The 21,180-nt window shown below is 48.9% G+C and overlaps 1 protein-coding gene across 1 annotated transcript in view; it reads right to left on the bottom strand.

Annotated features, from left to right (window-relative positions):
- Positions 1-6,753: 6,753 nt before the first annotated feature.
- frmd6 (FERM domain containing 6) overlaps positions 6,754-21,180 on the bottom strand; it is a 34,414-nt gene continuing 19,987 nt past the window's right edge. Inside the window, exons 4-14 of the mRNA XM_064321115.1 lie at positions 20,534-20,613; positions 20,121-20,197; positions 19,766-19,952; positions 17,471-17,626; positions 16,929-16,994; positions 16,695-16,763; positions 13,110-13,284; positions 12,300-12,611; positions 11,509-11,640; positions 11,231-11,322; positions 6,754-10,654 (exon numbers count right to left, since the gene is read on the bottom strand). Of these exons, the coding sequence (XP_064177185.1) occupies positions 10,370-10,654; positions 11,231-11,322; positions 11,509-11,640; positions 12,300-12,611; positions 13,110-13,284; positions 16,695-16,763; positions 16,929-16,994; positions 17,471-17,626; positions 19,766-19,952; positions 20,121-20,197; positions 20,534-20,613 (1,631 nt within the window). The 3' untranslated portion in view covers positions 6,754-10,369. The remainder of the gene's footprint in view (positions 10,655-11,230; positions 11,323-11,508; positions 11,641-12,299; positions 12,612-13,109; positions 13,285-16,694; positions 16,764-16,928; positions 16,995-17,470; positions 17,627-19,765; positions 19,953-20,120; positions 20,198-20,533; positions 20,614-21,180) is intronic.

Below are 21,180 nucleotides of genomic sequence, written 5' to 3'. Positions count from 1 at the left end.
TCTCTCTCTCCCTCTCTCTCTCTTTCTCTCTCTCTCTCTCCTGTCAGCGCGGCCTCCCAGCCCTGGTCTGTGGAGGAAGAGCCTCGCCTCGCCTCACGCGCACGTCACCTCCATTCCCCGACCACTCCTCAAAACCGAATATTTCAGCCAATGAAAAAATGGCAAAGTCAGAGACTTTGCTGCTCCGGGTCCCAGTTCGGGGGGGGGGGGGGGTTCTCTGTGTGTTAATACACTCTTTTTTTGCTGCCTTTGTCGACACCCTCAGCGTCTCCTAAGCTCCTCTCCAGGCAGGTTGACTCTTTCTCTCGGATGATGGATTTGCCTGCCGGTCGGATCGCGGCGCTCCTGCGCTGAACTGGTCATTTATCTCCGAGGCGAGGCCGCCCTGCCCCCCAGCGAGTCGGGCGGGCCCCCTCCCTCCCAAATCCAGCGCTTCCGCGCCTGTGTCACACCCCCCTCTCCCGAGGGACGCGCACTGTCCCGCTCAGAGCCTTGTCTGATCTGAGCTCCTGTAATCAAAAGCTTTAATCTTTGGACCACTGACATGTTAAAGCCACAAAAGATTAAAGGAAGAAATTCCGGCGAGCGTCCTAAAGCTGTGGTACTGGGCCAGCCTGTGTTTGTCCGTCAGAGAGCATGCACACAATTACTCGAGTACACACACACACACACACACGGTCGCATATGCATACACACACACACGCACGCACACACATGCACACACACACACGCACACACACGGTTGCATATGCATACACACACACACACACACACACACACACACGGTCGCATACACACACCACACACACACGCACACACACGGTCGCATATGCATACACACACACACACACACACACGATCGCATATGCATACACACACACACGCACGCACACACATGCATATGCATATACATACATGCATATTTATACCTGCTCACAAATATACACACACACACACACACATGCATATGCATACATACACACAAACACGAAGAGGAGATTACATTATATTATTTTCAAACTGCCAGGATCAGTGAGTAGTTAACGTACAGTAAAAATACAACAAATATCTGTAAATGTACAACAGCATTTTCTGTGGTGGGGAAGTGCTGTCTGGGTCCCTTGTGTTCGCTTCCTTTAATTTTACTGAAAATCTGCCTTTTTCTGTCATCTTTCTCCTTAACCATGTGGTCTTCCTTCACACCAATTCATGGGACAGTCACTGTCAGCCTATCGAGCATAAATAAAGATGCGTTGTGAAATATGTGGCTTGATTTTCTTTTTTTTTCCAGAGGCTGAATACGCAGGACCATGTTTTGCGTATTTTGATTCTGACGGGGACCCGGCGTCTGTTTGCAGCGCTGCATGCTGCTCGGCCCGAGCATCTCACAAGAGCGCCGGAAACGTGAATGAAAACAAGAAAACCGAGAGACGGCAGTCAGTCTCACCTCGCTGTCTCGGGCTGAATTTTGGAGAGGCGTACACGCTTTCGTTGTACTGTGTGTCCTGACCACCCACTGTACTTTAAAAAAAAAATTCGCTCTATACATTTGACTCAAGAAAAACGTCCCCCTCACCCCTGGCCACGGCTCACAACAATCACAATTCCAGTTCTTACGAACTTTTTCCAAAAATACATTTTTCTATGAATCACCCATTCTCGACTCTTTTTTTCCCCCAGCTCTGTTGTAGAGAGAGATGGGGAGGAGGGGGAGAGGGAGAGACAGGTTGAAGAGCGCTATGAGTCAGTGACTTCACTTCACAGAACAGCCGGTCTCGAACCTTGAAACTAGGAGGTGATGTCAATCATCAAGCCGCCTCTCTCACCAGCACACGCTCTCTCCCATGCAGGGCAGGGAGGGGGGGGGCGGGGCCGGCGGTGCCAGGATGGGGGAGGGGATGCAGATATAATGTCATTATCTCCTCCATCTCTGATGAGAGGTGAGAGAAAAAAGGAATTATTCACCAGCATGTCTCTGCTACCATCAGTCCATGAACTAGCTGAAAGAGATTTGTATCTAGTTGATTCTGGCACCAGCAGCTACTACTACTTCCACTAATAATAATAATAATAAGAAGAAGAAGAAGAAGAAGAAGAAGAAGAAGAACAACAACAACAACAACAACAACAACAATTTTTATTTTTATTTTTATTATTATTATTATTATTGTTGTTGTTGTTGTTGTTGTTATCATTATCATCATCATTTCCATATTCATTATACAAATAAAAATGGCACTCCAGGTGAGGTAGTATTGTTTCTTATTGTTTCCCTGTGGGGAGGGGGGAGGGGTGTGCATTTTCAATCTTGATCTGAAACCATCTGCTTCCTCTGACAGCTGGGCGTTAAGGGTCTGTGCATCAGAGGCGCTGTGATTAGGATGAGGTCATTACAGCCTGTGGACCTCCCTCATACCTACCTCCAAAGAAACAGTGAGAAGAAAACCTACCCCTAAAATCTACCCCTTACCTACCCCTAAAGAAACACTGAGAAGAAAACCTACCCCTAAAATCTACCCCTTACCAACCCCTAAAGAAACACTGAGAAAACAATTAACATATGGAGTGCCATTTTTATTTGTATAATGAACATATATTGATTACAGGTTAAAAAAAAAATATATATATATAAAAAAGAAGGGGAAAGACTGGAAATGTATATCTCCTTAAGTTCAAGCTTCTGGAAATATGAATGATGAAAAAATTCAAGTCATTCGCACCCCACAATAATTCTTGTGAGAGTTGCTGAAAGCTCTTTGTACCCCGATACAGATGGAGGACCAGATAAGGAACAGAGGGGTGAATGGGGGAGGGGGCGCTCGGTGAAATTGCAGAACATGATGAAGTAGTTTTCCATTGTTTCGCCTTTTTCCTCCTCGTAAACATAAATTAAAGATCACCGTGAGCTTCCTGAGGACTTTATCAGATTTGATTAAATAAATGGAAATTAATATTTGATAAGGACGATATGTGGCTTTCATAGAAACGAGTGGAGCCTGTCGGACTGGGACATTATCCGATTCCAAAAAAAAAGAGCAGCACTGGTTTCTTCTTTAATTGGGGGGGGGGGGGGGGGGTCGGCACAGGGGCAGGTTTTTGTAAGCTGCTGTAGGGACGTCATGGTAGACTAGGCCCTAAAGCCATTTCTCAAATAAGCGACTATAAGACTGGACACCTGCTGTCCCACCCAGACAGGCCGGGCAGAGGGGTCCTCTGATTAAACTGAGCCTGTAAATTGGACGGCCTGCTTCCTTTGTCCCGGACACGGATCCCCCTGCGCCTGGTGCTGTGTGGGCGTCGCCAAAGGGAACAGCAGCCCCCCCCCCCCCTCTGACATTCGCTGACATTTCAGTCAAAATTTCACTTTGTCTTCTCCCTCTCCTCCCATTGTCAATAAAGAATCAGGATGTGCGTTTTCCACGCAGCCGTGGGTTTGGGGTTCTAAGCAAATTTATCCATATGGCACAGATAAGCGTATGTGTGGATGAATTTGCTGACTGTCCCAACTTTACCAACCCACCCCCCCCCCCACCAACTCCCCCTTCACCCCACCATCCAGATCCCTAACTTCATATGTCGTACATATTCCCCAAGAAAGTAAAGATAGAAAGAGTGGAAAGCGAGAGAGAGAGAGAGAGAGAGAGAGAGAGAGAGAGAGAGAGAGAGAGAGAGACAGACAGAAAGTGAGAGTGTGCACTGTGATAAAATAGATTTCCCTTTTGTGTTGCCATGGTGACAGTGATGGCAGTGACTGATTTCCTGTACAACAAGTATAGCTGGGAGGTAAGAGAGAGAGAGAGAGAGAGAGAGAGAGAGAGCGAGAGAGCGAGAGAGAGAGTTGTTCTCTATTTGCTGAGTCCGTATGTTTTTGACTGTGTTTGTACTGATTTTGCCAAATGTAACATTTCTGTGAATGTCTGTGTGGCGTTTCAATACACAGGCCTTCAATTAAAATGAAATGTTTGTGATACAAATTGACAGGTGATATTACATTTTTCTTAAAAATGCCACCAACAGAAAAGAGCAAGAGATTTCCATTCCATAAAAGATGCATGTTTATATCTACCGGACATTAAACAGAACTTTTTTTTGAGAGCTCAAATTTGCTGATGTCAGAACAGCCTCGTGTTGAACTCACACGATGAGCACGCACAGGGAGGAACAGAACGATCTGCACTACGTTTTCCATTGTAAAAATACTGAAAGCTACCAGAAGCGTGTGAGGTATCTGTTTCAGACATCATCGGGGGAGCGATGGGCGTGTCTGTGTGTGTGTGTTTGAAAGATACACAGAGAAGGAGTTGGGGGGCGGGGCCCTGTACTTAGACTCTTCTGAAACTACCAATTTTTCCAGGCAAAAGAAAATATCTTCGCTGTAAAACTGAACAGTAAAAAGAAATACGTGTAATGTGCCAGGCCTGAAGCATGTACGTATATATTCAAAAGTTTTTTTGTTCTGAGTAGTGGAAATGTAATTTTAAAAAGTCATTTAGTTTTCAAAATGTTAACCTGTTATGGCTGTTCCACCATTATGAGAATGTCTGATAGTAATCTGGAGTTAATCCCTTTAAAGTAGGTTTTTTGGAAAAATTCAATTTTTTTTTTTTTTTTTAAATTTCAAGTCAGTGTTCAAACACACACAAGAATGACTAGTTAAGGACATTCTACTCATGTATGTGTGGTCATACACCTTAAAGGGTTAACAGCATTTGACAGCACCTCTTTAAGGTTGTCACAGAGGACAGCAGCCAGGAGGAATGTGACGGGTATGTCGCACCTCCATGGCACTCCGAATCGGGAGAGCGAGAAGAGCAAAGGTGTTGGGAACGCGTGAGCCCCCCCCCCCCGCACCCCAGGCAGCTCTCCACTCAGCGGAACCCACCGGTGCCGGTGGGTGTTCCGGAACACTGATGCGGAAAACTCCTGGGACGCGCGGCGAACACTGACATCTAGTGGCCAGCCTCTGCAACGTCCCAAATCAGGTCTGTTCATCGTGGATTTGTCCTTTGTGCAAAGTACAAAGGGAATCGTTTTTGCATAATGATGCCGGGGGGATCACAGCGAGTGCTCTTTCACGTGATTGGCTGTTGAAACGCATTGGTTTGTTTTTTTGGTGATAAAACATGATAGCGCAGTATATGCCATGTGATTTCGATTAAGCGTAGCATAAATGCTATTGGTGATGTGGCAATGTTGTATTGGTATAAGTGATATTGGTGATGTGGCAGTGTTACATTGGTATAAGTGATATTGGTGATGTGGTAGTGTTATATTGATATAAGTGGTATTGGTGATGTGGCAGTGTTGCATTGGTAGAAGTGATATTGGTGATGTGGCAGTGTTGCATTGGTATAAGTGATATTGGTGATGTGGTAGTGTTGTATTGGTGTAAGTGATATTGGTGATGTGGCAGTGTTGCATTGGTATAAGTGATATTGGTGATGTGGCAGTGTTGCATTGGTATAAGTGATATTGGTGATGTGGTAGTGTTGTATTGGTATAAGTGGTATTGGTGATGTGGCAGTGTTGTATTGGTGTAAGTGATATTGGTGATGTGGTAGTGTTGTATTGGTGTAAGTGATATTGGTGATGTGGCAGTGTTGCATTGGTAGAAGTGATACTGGTGATGTGGCAGTGTGCATGGTATAAGTGAATGGTGATGTGTAGTGTTGTATTGGATAATGGTATTGTGATGTGCAGTGTTGCATTGTATAAGTGATATTGGTGATGTGTAGTGTCTGTATGGTATAAGTGTATGGTGTGTGCATGTTTATTGTGTAAGTGTATGGTGATGTGCAGTGTGTATGGTGTAAGTGATATTGGTGATGTAGTAGTGTTGTATTGGTGTAAGTGGTATTGGTGACGTGGCAGTGTTGTATTGGTGTAAGTGATATTGGTGATGTGGTAATGTTGCATTGGTACAAGTGATATTGGTGATGTGACAATGTTCTATTGGTATAAGGGGTATTGGTGATGTGGTAATGTTGTATTGGTATATATGTGATATTGGTGATGTGGCAGTGTTGTATTGGTATAAGTGATGTGGCAGTAACTGGTGCTGCATTCCTACCAGTTCAGACGGCAAATGGGAGCTTCAGGTTCCAGACTGGTGTCTTACGGGACAACAGAACTACGCGGGGTGTAGCCCTGAGATGCATCAGCCCACTGGACTAAAGTGCTCGGTGTGTCTGCACGTGTGTGTGTGTGTGTGTGTGTGTGTGTGTACGTGTGTATGAGAGAGAGAAAAGGGACAGTTAAAGCTTTAGTGGGCTGTTTACAAGAGGCAATAAAAACCATGGAATTGAAAGCACATTGCAATAAAATTATTTTTTATTATTTATTTGCGTTTTTCTTACTGGCATTCCAAGAAGATGGTGTGATGAGATCAAGATGGGACCATATGACCGCTTGCTCTTGGGAATTCAATGCACAGTAACACAAAGGCTATGTATTATCCTTTTTGTCCAGCAGAGGGCAGGGTCTCCACATCGGCCACCGATGCGGAACACGCATAATGTCAGCAGGTGTCAGTGTCGTTCCGTAATGAAGTTTACCTGGGCTGTTACTCCACCGTCTGAATATCGTCTTTGTGATATTGCCATTTCTGGAAGTTAGTAGTGATGTGTTTGCATACAGTCAAGCATACAATAACTTAGAAAACCATTTACGCACCAACATTTAAAAATAAATGTCACAAATTTTAAATGTGCATCCACATGAATATTATTGTGAATTCAATAACGGACTCAAATGTTTGGCTTTGGCAAATAAATGTACCTTTTTATTGTCTATTTCTGAAAACACGTACCTGAAAGGCACACACTGGACTTCATTTTTACAAAAGCATTTCACTACAGGGGGTTCACAATATTTCAGTTTGAAGGTTCTTGCAGAATGATGTGAGATCCTTTCACAGAAAGGACTATCGGTGCTTTGAGCAGGTACACAGATGCTGCTAATTCATAAGTATAACAATGTATATAAGTCACAAAAAGGAAAGAAACAAATAATATGAAACAGACTGAAGTAATTCATGGCAATGCACAAACTGGTATAATATCATGGTAACATACCAATAACTCAACAGTACAACCATCAAAGACAGTTTCACACCAATGTGTGAGCAAAAATGTTTCCTTTCTTCTCTGATATCCATGTAGTGGTGGAAAAAAAATTCATGAACACACAGAGGCAACATAATGCCTCCCTTACTGGAATATATACCCTACTTATTTCTATGCACTGTGCTCATTGGCTAAGAGGCCCAAGGAGGCCGTTTGCTTGCTTGTTTGCTTGTTTGCTTGTTTGTTCGTTTTAATTTATTGAATAAACGAGGGCAGTCTGTCTCCTTCGCCACCACTTCATCAGGATGATCTAGTCTGTGCTCAGGAGGTACAGGAGAGGTCTGTGGCAGAGCTGTCCCAGCTTGGCTGCAGACTGGTGTGGAGGGAGAATCCCGTCTGCAGTCCAATCTCAATGCAAACGATGTGAAAGAATGCAGCCTTTATTTTCCGTCCAGACCCGCCTCCACAGACCCTCAGCTGGACAATCAAATACCCACTTCCTCGTTCCAGCATTTGTTGATTTATTTTACTTCAGGCGTAAGCTAGTGGGCAAGGCTGGAACACTTTGTCTAGCATATGTTGTTTGCTTTTTTTCATTTAAAAAAAAAAAATGGAACTGGCATCCCTACAGCGCATAATGTACTGCCTTATAAATGGGGTGTGGCTTCTCAGTCACCCAAAACTGCATTCCTGGGTCCTGTCCATGATCTACTCTCATTAACTGAAAAGTGAAAATGTAACTCAGAATGTTGTTTTATTGGAATACAGGGTAAAAAAAAAAAAAACAGGAGTAGATTTTGCTTTCAGGCTGTTGTGGGGAATTTTACTGGCTCAGACTGTACTTCTGCTGAGTACTGGAGAGGGAGATCTGTGCTTGATTTGTCGGGTCTATAAGGTGAACGTGCATGCCGGAGAGCAGCAAAGGATCTCCCTCAGCCAGAAAGTACCGTCTTTCACAACACTCAGCATTTTCCAAATATTAACAGCTGTGCAGATTTTCAATAGCTACAGTGGGATTTTTCCTCTGGTAATTCCCCTCAAAAGGAAGATGGAGAATGAATCTGGTAAAGGTAAAACGTTCGGTAGAGGAGTAGATACTGAGAACACCAAAACAAGAGCCGTGAGCGAGTCTGACAAGGACAAAACTTAATACTGTCGCCGACCTCATCCATAATACTGACCAACACGGACTGCACACAACAAAGAATATATGCTCACCATATATAACTGATTTGTTCTCTAAAATGGTTCATATAAAAATACTAGTTCAAAGTTATATTAATTAAAAAAGAAAAGAACAACAACAAAAAAATCTGTAGAAATAATTTCCAGTTGTAATAATAATAATAATAATAATAATAACAACAATTATAATAACGACAAAAATAAAAAATAAAACAAAAATGTTTCGTGAATTGCGCAGCACAGAAAAACTGACAGAGTAGATTTTCTCCGCTTATAAAAAAAATGGCTTCGACATCAGTCTCGTCGTCACGGCGATAGCGACAGGCTTGTTCCAGGCTGTCGGGAGCGAGCCGGTATGGAGAGGCGTGTTTGAGCACATAGCGCTCCGGGGCTAGAGCTCGCTCACTGAAAACCCGCTGGAGACGGGCGCTGTAGCAGAGCTGGAGAACGCCGTGGGCTCTGCCCAACCGCATTCCACTGCCATGAAACGGCAGTTAAACAGCAAAGATCCAATCGAGGCCTTCCCAACCAACGGTGACATCATTTCTCCTGCCTCTCTCTGCTCTTCCAAGTCCAAATGCTGTGGCGAGAAGGAACGGGAATGGGAGACTCAACACATAAAATGACACGTGATCGCCATGACTACGGATAAAGAAACGCCACAGCGCAGGGCAGCTCGTAGCACGGATGCGTTTCGTGTCCCTCGTGCTGCGGCTTCTCTGGGTGAGACCTACTCTGCCCGCGCTGCGATTGTCGAGGCAAATTTACGATTCGAGGATCTGCATAGAGCTAAAAAGGCACATAAGGCTTTTATGGCAGTTTTTTTCTTAAGAGGAAACCGTTCCATGTAGAGGAAATTGGCACGATGCACTTCCTGGCAAACAAAATGGCGGCACGGGGTCACACACAAGGATTACACGGCGAGAGAGGGAAGACAGAGCGCGTGGTCCTTTTCAGTCACCAACCCTTGAGCCGGACATTCCGAACAGCGCGCCGGTGACCCCTTGTGGCGTTTGAATGGAACTGTGCGTTTTAAACCGTGGCGTTCCACGGGTTGCCCACGTCAGCCCGGCGGTGAGGTCACGCTCGGTCCAGCTCGCGCGTGGCGCTGCGGTGCCCGTGCCGAGCTGCGCGGGCGCGTGGCTCCTGTGAGGCTTATCTTTGGTTTGCGTTTGGCGTTTTTGGGCTCCTCGGCGCTCTGAGGTGGCCTGTGATTGGGGGGCCCCGCGCGGGGAACGGGGGGGGGGGAACGCGCGGGCGGGTCTTCGCTTTAAGGAGAGCGGCGCTGAAGGCCGAGGCGCAGCACGGCGGGAAAAGACGGCTGACAGAAGCGAACGGCGAAACGGAGGCGGGGTCTCGGGTCAGAACCGCCCTCAGGGGCCCGGCGGACGGGCGGCCTGACCTCCGGGGGGTCAGCGCCAGGGTTCGCAGCGACCTCAGGACAGGCTGAACAGACCCAGCGCTGGGGGGGGGTCGGGCAGAACACACCGCGTCTTCAGCTGCCTGGGCCCCCCCCCCGGCATCGCCGTGACCTCAGCGTGTGGAGCCCCTCCCTCCGTAAAGCCGCTCCCCCTTCGCGTGCGGCTACGGAAGGGCGTGCTCCGCCCCACGGGGGATTCAGTCAAGCGCTTTCTTTGTTAAAAAAATATAAGTAAAAATAAAAAAACACACAGAGTGTTAACAGAATCCAGTTCCTCGACCGTCCCCTCGGTTCCCTTTTAAATTCCATTTACGCCCAGCGCCACGGCGGAGACTCAAAAATCCGTCCCCATGGAAACGGCACAAGTGAAATCACAATGGGTGTGGGAGCGTGCCTTTTAGCACATCTGCGGAATTCATCTGCATCCATTTTAAGGTTCCCCACGGTTCCCTCCCTCCCTCTCTCTCTCCCGCTGGCCGCCAGGCTGCCGCAGACTCCAGGCAGACCCACGCTGTAACAGATAACCACGACCCGCGCCGAGCCTCTAGTCTCTATACACGCAGCACGCGCCGGTCTTCCCAGCAGGCCGTTGGGAGGGTTTCGCGGAGCCCGGCTCTTTGGAACACCTCCCCACCCCCCTCAGCACAACAACACCAGGCCCTGTCAGGTCTGGAGAGGGGGGGGTGTGTCGTCGCCGCCGTCACACCACGAACTCGGGGACCTCGTCGGTGGTGAGGTCCAGGGAGAAGTACTTGCTGGTCCTCTTGATGGGGAAGGCGGGGTTCTCGCGAATGGCGGCGCACTGCTCCGCCAGGCCCTGGCAGCCGGCGTCGCTCAGCTCGCGCGCGCAGCCGAAGGTGTAGCTCTGCGCCGTGTCCTGGCACAGCTCCGCCCACTGCAGGCAGCCCTTGTGGTACAGCCGCACGTCGTCCAGGGACTGGCTGTGCCGGTCGGCGGACGTCTGCGGCTTCCTGCTTCCCGCCGTCTGCCGGGGAAATACGTCACGAGTCAGGAAACGCAGTCGGAGGGAATGGAGGGAATAGCGAAAGAGTGAGGGGGGTGTAGTAAAAGGGTTAGGGAACTGGCCTTGCAGCCAAAGGGTTGCAGGGTAAGACACTGCTGTTGTACCCTTGAGCAAGGTACGTAACCCTGTATAACATATCCAGCTGTATAAATGGGTAAATGGGGGGCTATATATAAGGTATAGGGTGAAACCAAAATGTACAGATGCATATAAATACCCTTTAATATGCACAGTATCTGCATTTTAACCAAATATGAACTGTTTTATTGCAAATCTAAAATTGTGGAGTACAGAGCCAAATCAAAAAAAAACATGCCTCTGTCTCAAAGATTATGGAGGGCACTGTAGGTAAATGCAAATGTTATGTAAGTTCGCTCTGGATAAGAGTGCTTGCTAATTGTCTGTATTTGTTGTGCTTCCATTTTTTAACAGGATACCAGAAATAAGAGGGAAAATCAGATTTGAAACTGACTGCTGTTGGTAAGAGTTGGCCTACAGAGGACACACCTGACTGATATAGCGCCCTGCCAGACTCACCTGAGGGAGAGACTCGATGCTCTGGCCATGCATCTTCACCACGGTCTCTGAGGAGCTGGATGTAGAAGAGCTGACGTCCTTCACAATGAGCCCTGCGGCAAACAGGAAAGGCACACTGTCAGTGGCTGACCAATCAGCATCCAGACATAGGCTAAACCAATCACCAGCCTGATATGGGCCACAGGCAAGAGCACAACCCTTCTTTGGAAAAGAAAAGTTCTGCCCACCCACTTCCTACAGTATTATTCTGTCGTCAACCACAGAATCCGATTACACACCCGAGTAGCCGTTTGTCTGTCCGGACGTCAGCATGTCCTCAGTGATGTGAATGCACAGGTCTTGACTGAGCTCCAGCGCGAGCTCGTGGAGCTCCTCGTAATCCTTGGGGTCATCGACCAGCATCTCAATCTCTGTGACAACGGAGAGGCAGAACATTAAGACTCCACTAAGGCAACGACTGTGAAATACATGAGAAAGTGGACTGCTGGACTGACAGAGATGTCACATGCTAGCATACCATCCACCTGCATACAGCAACACGTTAATACAGAGCCACTCGATCAGTGAAGCTTATGTTGTCTTGAACAATTCCCATAAAGAACAGATTTCAGTAGATAAACAGTTGATTATGTGCTGAGATAGATCCCATATTATATTTCTGATGCCGTCCATTCTACTGCTACTTTACGCCAGGCCAGCCAATGGAGCATGAACTCCCCCTCTATAGTCGGGCTGCTCCCAAAATTTCTTCCCCAACAGGGAGTTTTTTCGCACCCTCATTTAAGTGTTTTTTGCTTCCCACCGGGGAGCTGTTTTTACCTTCAGTTTCTCTGTAAAGCGTCTTAGTGACAGTCGTCGGTAAAAAGCGCTAGACCAATGAAACTGATTTGATGATTTGATTTGATAGTTTCAGGCAGCGCACAGAAGCGCCCAGGCCGGCGTTTGAATGGGCGAACAGGTGCCTTGTAGGGATAGTGGAGGTGCATTGTGGGATGGTGGAGGTGCACTGTGGGATAGTGGAGGTGCATTGTGGGATAGCGGAGGCGTCACACGCGGCAGGGCGGCTCACCGTCGTCGTCCAGGATGCGGTCCTTGCCGCCGCTCTCCACGCCGGAGGTGTGCGAGCTGCCGTGGCTGGTGGTGGAGCTGCTGCAGGTGCGCAGCGGGCGGTGGGGGGCCTGGCCCGCCGTGCGGAAGCTGTCCGCCTCGATGCCCGACGTGTGCGAGCTGCCCTGGCTGGCCATGGAGTGGCGGGACAGGCGGCGCTTGTGGCGCGACACGCTCCCCATGCTGCTCCCGCTGGCCCGGGACCGCTTGTCCAGCTGGTCCATGTCCAGATCCAGGGCGTCGCTGATGTACGACTCCCGATACTGCTTCTTCTCTGGGGGGGGAAGGGGGTGTAAAACAAAGAGATGTTCACTCCACTATTCTACTCTGACTTTACAGAGCACATACCTGTTATATCTGCACAGTATTAACATTGAACTTTACCCTAGAAAAACAGACTTCAAGACTTCAGTGGCAAGCCCAGCCCATAGACAGGTTATTTCTTGAGGGGGGCAAAAAAGTATCTATCAATCTAACCTCCGTCAGTTGAGTTTGCCTGTTCCGCACACATACTTCAACAGGGCTCTGCTTGCATTTTAGGAGTATTTGCTCCTGAGAATTGACGTGTGCCAACTGGAAAAAATAATTTGGATGCACCAGAGCGCTCCTCGATTTTTTCAGCTTAGCAGTACACGCGCTCTTTGGAAAACAGAGATACTTCAGCAGTGTCATTACACTGACAGGAACTGACTGTGACCCACAGACATTAGACGGGTGGCAGTCTAGCAGACAGACAGGCCGTCTGTCCGAGTGACAGGCGGGCTGAGGGTACCTTCGTTCTCCTCCAGCCTGCGGACCTGCTTCAGCAGGGGCTGCAGGTTCATGTAGAGGCGGTGGCTGTTGCTTAGCAGCTGGAGCAGGTGTCTGGACCGGGTCGGGCAGCCCGTGTAGTAGATCAGCTTCCGGGCCGACGGCAGCCCATCCGGAAGGATCTCAAACTTCTTCCCCTGGAGGAGGAAGAAGAGGAAGAGGATGAGGAGGAGGGCGTCAAACGCTGGGAATACTTAAAAGATTTCATTACAGGATGGAGCGGTTTGGTTTGGTCCAAATCGCTGTTTCAGTGTTTTCTGTAATTGAATACAGGTCTGTGTTCAGGATTTTAGTAGTGCGGCCTTCTGCGTATGCATAATGCTCCTGCCAGTGATCACGTATAGGAAGCAGCCAATGGGCGACTGACAGCCAAGCTGAGCGAGCACGTGTTTCTGTATTTGTAAAATGGCCGTTCCCTCTGTTAGCATTCTAGCACCGTCTGTAAAATGAAGAGATATTTGCCACGGCAGTAAAAGTGTCATGGTGAAATGTTTTATGGGAAATTTATGGCACAGTGCGAGTAAAGATGTATGTGCTTGATCTTCACAATTCACAGGAGAGAAAAAAACAACAGACAGAGACAGCACACGCAATATAGTTTTCTAGTTTGTTCAGGGGGAAAGAACAGTCGAGACATGTTAGAAGTAGCTGTCAAAATTAAACCAAAACAACAAAAAGAAGTTTTAGCATTGTACCAGCCCATAAATAGTGGGGAAAAGTGCTGGAGAAAAACTCTCGTTGACAGGCAGAAAACAGGATTACCCTACAGTGCCATATTTTACTTCGGTTCAATACAACGTTCTGCGAGGATGTGCAGTTTTAAAGACGCAACCTTGCATAAACGCGCTGGGCGGCACTTTTTGCCAATGGAATCTCATTTTCGGTTAATACTCCCTTTCATCCCTAAAGTGGTGTTGTCAGGATCTTGGAGGTCAACCAAAAGGGAGCCAAAAAAGCTTATTTTTGTGTCAGCACAGAGAGAGAGGCGCTAACTAAGGTTCACGCGATTGAGGTCAGGCTCCACTCAACACACTGCTAAGAGAGAAACTTACCATCCTCTTTAAAAGGGATGACACTACTTTTTCTGTGTATATGTTTTAAGGTTTTAATCTTTTTTCTACCACCTGTAGTAAACCACACACATATCTGAGAGCTCTGCAACTACTTCTATTCTATTATCTGTCTTTAAACAGCAATGCATAATTGAGGTATATTTACATGTGTGTTAAGCAATGACCGTGGATGTAGTCTCCTTTCTTATTACACTGTCACTGGGGGCAATTCATGTTATGCTTACACTGAGCAGACATAGACTTGGACAACAGACAGCCTTTATGATGCGTTTGAACTTTTTGGGCAGACAGCCAAAGGGCACGTGCACGGTGAACTCCATTTGGCCCCCAGACTGCCAGATTCGGCCCTGGGGCCCCGCAGTTACACAGTGCCAGCCCACAGACCCCCTCGTCCCCGACTACTGAGGCACCTGCTCTCTACAGTGACGTGCGTCAGTGCAGAACAGACGACAGCGGCTCGCGAGGACGCAGAACCACAGCTGCTAAACCCAGTTAATGCTAAGTGGAATTACGGTAATGCTGAAATCTGGCAGTGTGGGATTTTTGACTTCGGGCAGAGACGAACAGACAGACAGCGAAGGAAGAGGGAGCCCCAAGGGTTTCCATCCCAGCCTGCCTCGGGAAACATATCGCCACACCGTTACCGTTCGCTTGCCGCGGGACGACCTGATCCGGGGTCAGTTTACAAAGACCGCGTTTCCGCCTGCGATCCATCCACACAGCTGGATGTTTACTGCAGAGCTATGTCGAGCTCAGGGGCGTGAGGGCCGAGGTCCAGCGATGTGATCATTACCCCACACTGTGGCTTTGAGGATGAATCGGCCCCAGTGGACTGGCTCCTCTCTGACCACACACAGAGCCCACGTGCGGGCCACACAGCAGGGCTGAAGAATAATGTCCAACTGGCCACCGATAACGGAAATATTCCGTCTCCTCATAAGAGGGTGTCCATTACTGGCTATGAGCCGCTGCATGTACTGCTGCTTGGGGCTTTGGCTGGATCCCCTCTGCCAGTAAAGCCTTTCCAACCGTCCTTTCCCAGCCTCCCAGAGAGCAGTGGAGCGGGGCCACACATCCACACCGAAAAAAAACCCCAACTTCGTCAGAGAGGCCGTGTTTAACCTCAGGACCCCACCCGTCCCACCCGCCCGCCCGCCCGCACAGCACTTTCAGTCTCAGAACAACCGCGCCCAATTAGGACGAGCGACCCCACCCACGGACCGGACCGCACCCGGCATAGCGACCGAGGCCCAAAACCTTGGTCATCCCCTCCCGCGAGCGGGCCCCACGCGGCTGGGAAGCAGCTGGAGGCGCGGGAAGCGGTGGAAGGGCTTACCTCAGCCTGCCTGCTTAAAAAAAAGCTCCCCAAACGCATCTGCTGTTTACCGGGCTCTCCGCAGGCCCGGGTGGGACCGCCCCCGGGGGCCGTCCTCACCCAAAAAAAACCAAAACCAGCTCCCGCCCCTGCCATTATAAACAGACTGAATCAGCCGCTCGACAGACCATAATGCACTCAGCAGCCCTGAGAGCCTTCCTCTCAGACTGTCTCAACGACAGACAAGCGCTCCCCATCTACAGGGGTCCATGTTTACCACCGCATCTGATTCGCTGATTTAAATTCAATTTAGCCGTTGCCCTTTCACTCCGATAACCTAAATCAACAGAATGAAGAGAACTCCCGCAGTTCTCTTCCTCTACAAAACCAACGGCCGTTTTCAATATCAGACGCACTTCAGTAGTCAGAGCTTCTGTGTATGAGAAGGGCAGCAGATAATCTGTCTGACACAGAGGAGTGGTACTCTGTACATAAGGGGTTCATCCGTCCTTTTATCCACAGAGAAGCAGGGAGAGAGAGAGGCGTTGGGTGGGTTTGTGAGGGACAGAGAGAGAGAGAGAGAGAGAGAGAGAGGCGTTGGGTGGGTTTGTGAGAGAGAGAGAGAGAGAGAGAGAGAAAGAGAGAGCCACTCCCTGCGCTGGCCGTGTTTTCCTCTCTGTGGATGACTTGCTGGCCGAGGGGCTCTGTCATTCAGTACTGATTAACTGCAGAGAATGACCGAAGGGCGAGAGAGAGAGAGAGAGAGAGAGGGGCGATGAGAGAGAGAGAGGGAGAGAGGCCGAGAGGGAGAGGAGATGAGAGGAGAGAGGGAGAGAGAGAGAGAGACAAGAGAGAGAGAGAGAGAGAGGGAGAGAGAGAGAGAGGCCGGCTGAGGAGCCCACAACGTCAAACTTTCCACAACTCCGCACAAAATAGGACTCTTCATAAACATCCACAGCACATTCCAATTGTCCGGAAACTTCTAAAGCTTCCAAGAAGACTTGGAAAAAGAAGTTTCTCCCTCATTCTCTCACCCATTCTCTCTATCCTTCTCTCTTTCTCTCTCTCTCTCATAGTGCATCCTATCCATATCTAATTCCTTGCAGGCCTGCACTGTGAGGCCCAGAACCACAGGGAATTCTGGGATGCTGCTACTCACCACAAAAACCAGCTTGCCCACGTTGGTCCAGGGAAAATCATACAGGAGTTGTCTCACTGTTCCCACATTCTGAAAACATATTTCATCCAGTTAAACTCACAGAACACACCCATAAAACCAGCCCAGGGCTCCACTCAGTGCAAGATCCATAAACACATACCAACACTTGCACAAGCTCCATCGTTCGCTCAGACAAAAGTGTTGATGCAAAGTCAAATTTGGGGCGTCCCGTACCTGAAATATCTGAATGCCACGCAGGGTCAGTCCCAGGGTCAGCGAGGCATCGACTTCCTTTTTGTCCTGCAGAGGAACAAGGATCACCACCGTGAGCGACACAGGCCTTTAATTTCTGCAGCAGCCAAGTTTAGACACCCCTCTTCAGGAGATGCATTATCCCCTCTAAAAAAAAACTAGGGCGGCTAAATAAAGTCTTCCTCCAGCACCGATGGTGCAGTTCAGCCTTAGATGAAGTGTGAACTCGCACCACTGCCTCTCTTTCTTGTTTGCCTCCTCTAATTAACCCCTACCACCAACCACCCACCAGGTGGAGGTGCTCACATCATATAAGTACCTTTTACTGTTTATTATTTTATTCCTTTACCCCAAGAGGGTATTTTGTGGCCAGAATATTTATGAGCCCCTGTGCGTGCCGCAGACCTACTTTCAAGGTGAAGAGACTGCCCGAGGGCTCATATCTGGGTCTGCCAAAAATATAATAAATCATAAAGCGAGCGCATCTCATCCATTGCGGTTTTTTTGGGTCCCCCGCCCCTCACCTTGTAGAGTCTGTAGTAGTGGACGGTGACATCATCCAGCTGGGCAGACTCCTTGATGTACTTGAGGTGGGCCTCGGAGGCGGTGAGGGCAAACTGGTCCTTGTGCATGTTGGGGATGTGCCTCAGGATGTAGTCCCGCCCCCTCTTTGCAATCACCTGGGAAACCAATACCACAGACGGGTTAGGGCATTGACAGCATACTCATAGGACGGCACAAGCCCGCACACATGCACGTGCACACACAAACACACACAGACACACGCACACACACAGGCAAACACACACACACACACACACTCACACACAAACACATGCACACACACACAGACACAGACAAACACACATACACATACACAAGTACACGGACAAAGAAACAGACACAAACAAACACTCACACAGGCACAAACAAGCCCACATAAACAGAGATGTACACACACAAACACACCCGCCCACACATGTACGTACACGCACTCCACTCTTTTGTCTAACGTGTGAGAGGAACTCACAGATATGGCAGAGATAACCAGTCTAAACAGAGGTCCATAATAGGCTGAAACTCGTCCAGTAAAAAGTGTTTGGGTGGGAAAATTGCCAGTGATTCTGTGATTTTGTCAGCTATACGGGTCAGCGGGCAGAAAAGCCTTTTGAAGTCCTCCGGAGACGCAGCCACTGGCCCAGAGGATGCTGGGTAGTAGCGAGCGATACTCCGCAGGCAGGGAAGGGGGAGGAGGGCTGTTGGGTTAATCCGGCACCCTGCCAAATGAGACAGACGCTCCCCTGACTGAGGCGGTCGGGACCAGGCCTGGACACGGCAGCCAGCGGGTGAATAACCGCGCGCGAGCGTCCGAAAAATTTTTTTTAAAAACCCCCGATGACGCGCAGAGACAGGCTCATTGCCCAACCATTTCCTGCCTCCCTCTTCAAAGGGGTTGATGGGGGCTAAACACAGGAAGAGGGTGCAATCAGATGGGTGGGGCAGGGCAGAAAGGAGGCGGGGGGGGGGGGGGGGTTTAGGGAGGGGTGCTGTGAGATCAGAAACAGCGGCTCGCGCTCCAGCGATTCCCCGGGACGGAAGCCCGCGCGCGCGTCACTTCCAGCGCCTAAAATAACGACGAGCGCCCCAGTCCCCCCCCCCCGAGCTCCGCCCGCTCTAACGAGAGAGAGGGCGTCTCCAGGCGCTCGCCTGCGGTGATTAACGCGGGCGGGAGAGCCGCGAGGTCGCGATCGCGCGCGTCCGAAAACGGCGGGGGAAAGTGGAGGCTAACGCGAGCGCTAGCGGTTTCTGCGCCGGGGACTTGGGACTTAAACCTGGGGATTTCTGGCTTAATTACACACGGAGGCTTTAAACTACAGCAGCCGAGCCTGAAGGGATCAGCCCGTCCTCAGACTCAACGGACTTCAGCCTCATTCCATTTCGATCACATTCCATTTATACGTACGGCTGCCACTTGTGTGTTGCCTTAGCTTAAGTACTGTAGCCAAATTTACGGCCTTAGCCATTACATTACATTACATTACATTACAGGCATTTAGCAGACGCTCTTATCCAAAGCAACTTACACAACTTTTCACATAGCATTTACATTGTACAGCTGAATATATACTGAAGCAATGCAGGTTAAGTACCTTGCTCAAGGGTGCAACGGCAGTGTCCTACCGGGGAATCGAACCTATGACCTTTAGATTACAAGACCAACTCCTTACTCCTTTATACTACACTGCCGCCCCACAAGACCTAAACTCTGGGACATTATGAGGACAAATTGATAGTCAAATGTATTAAAATGCACGCTGTTTTATGGAGAAGTGCTGAGTGCCATGTTATATGCAAATTCAGGAATGACAATCAGAATACTCATAGCAAGAGTGCAGAGAAGCCAGGGGGCCTGAGATCGACACAAAACACAAGGCAACACTGCACACAGCAACTCAGCAGAGTGCAACACAGCACATAACAGCACAGAGAAACACAATACAGAGCAACACTGCACACAGCAACTCAGCAGAGAGCAACACAGCACATAACAGCACAGAGAAACACAACACAGAGCTACACAGCACAGAACAACACAACATAGAACATCTCAGCAGAGAGCAACACAGCACATAACAAAACATCATGAAGAAACACTACATAGAGGAACACAGCAAAGAGAAACACAGCACATAACACAGCACAGAGAAAAACTACACAGACCGACACAGCACAGAGCACAGCACAGACTGCGTTAATAATCCGGAGCGGTCAACCTCAGGCACCAGCACATAACCGCGAAGCTCGGTCAGCGTACTCACCCAGGGTGGGAAGTAGGCCTCCGGCTCGAAGTATTTCCCAAAGTGCTTATTGCGCTTGAAGTTCCCCAGGTCGGCCTGCAGGGCAAAGGCCGCCAACAGGAAGTAGGCCTCCTCCCGCTGGACGCACTGGGACAGCAGCACCTGCTTCCTCAGGTGCCAGTAGTAATAGTACCTGGCTGCCCGGTCACTGCAAGAGAACAGCGCCATTCGTTTCACTTCGATCACATTTCATTTCCTGATTCCACGGCAACGTACGCTCTTTATCTGCATTTGAGATCTTAAGGTGTGTGTTCTGGAGCTCATGTTAACAGCTTGGCTTTAACTGAGGGCGTACAGCAAGCGCAAATGCCTTTACCTTATTAACCTCCCGTTCTCCACGTAATATTGAGCCCTGAAATGAATGATCATCGGTGGACCAAACTGGTCAATTCCCTGTTGAGGAAAAAAAAAATTATAATTTGCATGTTGCAAATTATAATCCCTGCATGTCCCGAACGCTGAACTAGGTTTACACAACCGACACGATTAAGCCTGTTTTACGGGTTACGTGGGGATTGGAGCCAAGTACTCACAAAGCATCTCAGATCGAGGAACGCTGACCTGGGGTCAGGTTTACAAGACCCGCATCCTAACCTTATCCAGTGTGAGCTAAAACGGACAACTGATCCTAGACCAGTGCCCCGAGAAGGGGAGGCCCCTTAACGAATACGGGCCCCGTGTGCGTTAATTTAGGCGTAAAAGGAGGAAATGTCAGAGAGTGTGACTCACTTTGCTGGCCTCCCTCTTCCACTCCTTAGGGCAGTACTTGGACAGCTTCTGGCTCAGCTCCATGTAAATGTGCTCATTATCTGAGGGGGAGACGCAAATAAAGGTTAACACCACACACACACACACACACACACACAGGCACAGGCACAGGCACAGGCACAGGCATGCGCACGCACGCACACACACAACACACAACACACAACACACACACACAACACACAACACACACACCACACACCACACACACACACAACACACACACACACACACACACACACACACACACACACACACAACACACACACACACACACACACACACACACACACACACACACACACACACACACACACACACACCACACAACACACAACACACAACACACAACACACAACACACAACACACAACACACAACAGACACACAGACACACAGACACACAGACACACACTGACTCACTGCACGCAGAACAATGAAAGGCCCCGGATCTTTGCTGAACGCGATCCAGAGAGAGGTCTCAGGTGAGCGGAGGTATTTTTATCGCAGCCGAAAGGGGGAAAAAAAAGGGCCCATTTCAGACGCGCTACCTGCTGATCTCATTTAACCGCCAAAATCCCGCTGGGCAGCATTTCCTTTTCTTTTCTTTTG

The sequence above is a fragment of the Anguilla rostrata genome, chromosome 1 (genome assembly GCF_018555375.3).
Source record: "Anguilla rostrata isolate EN2019 chromosome 1, ASM1855537v3, whole genome shotgun sequence".
Classification (NCBI taxonomy): Eukaryota; Metazoa; Chordata; class Actinopteri; order Anguilliformes; family Anguillidae; genus Anguilla; species Anguilla rostrata.
The sequence above is the reverse complement of the archived record's forward strand: the minus strand, read 5'-3'. Positions and strand labels throughout refer to the sequence as shown.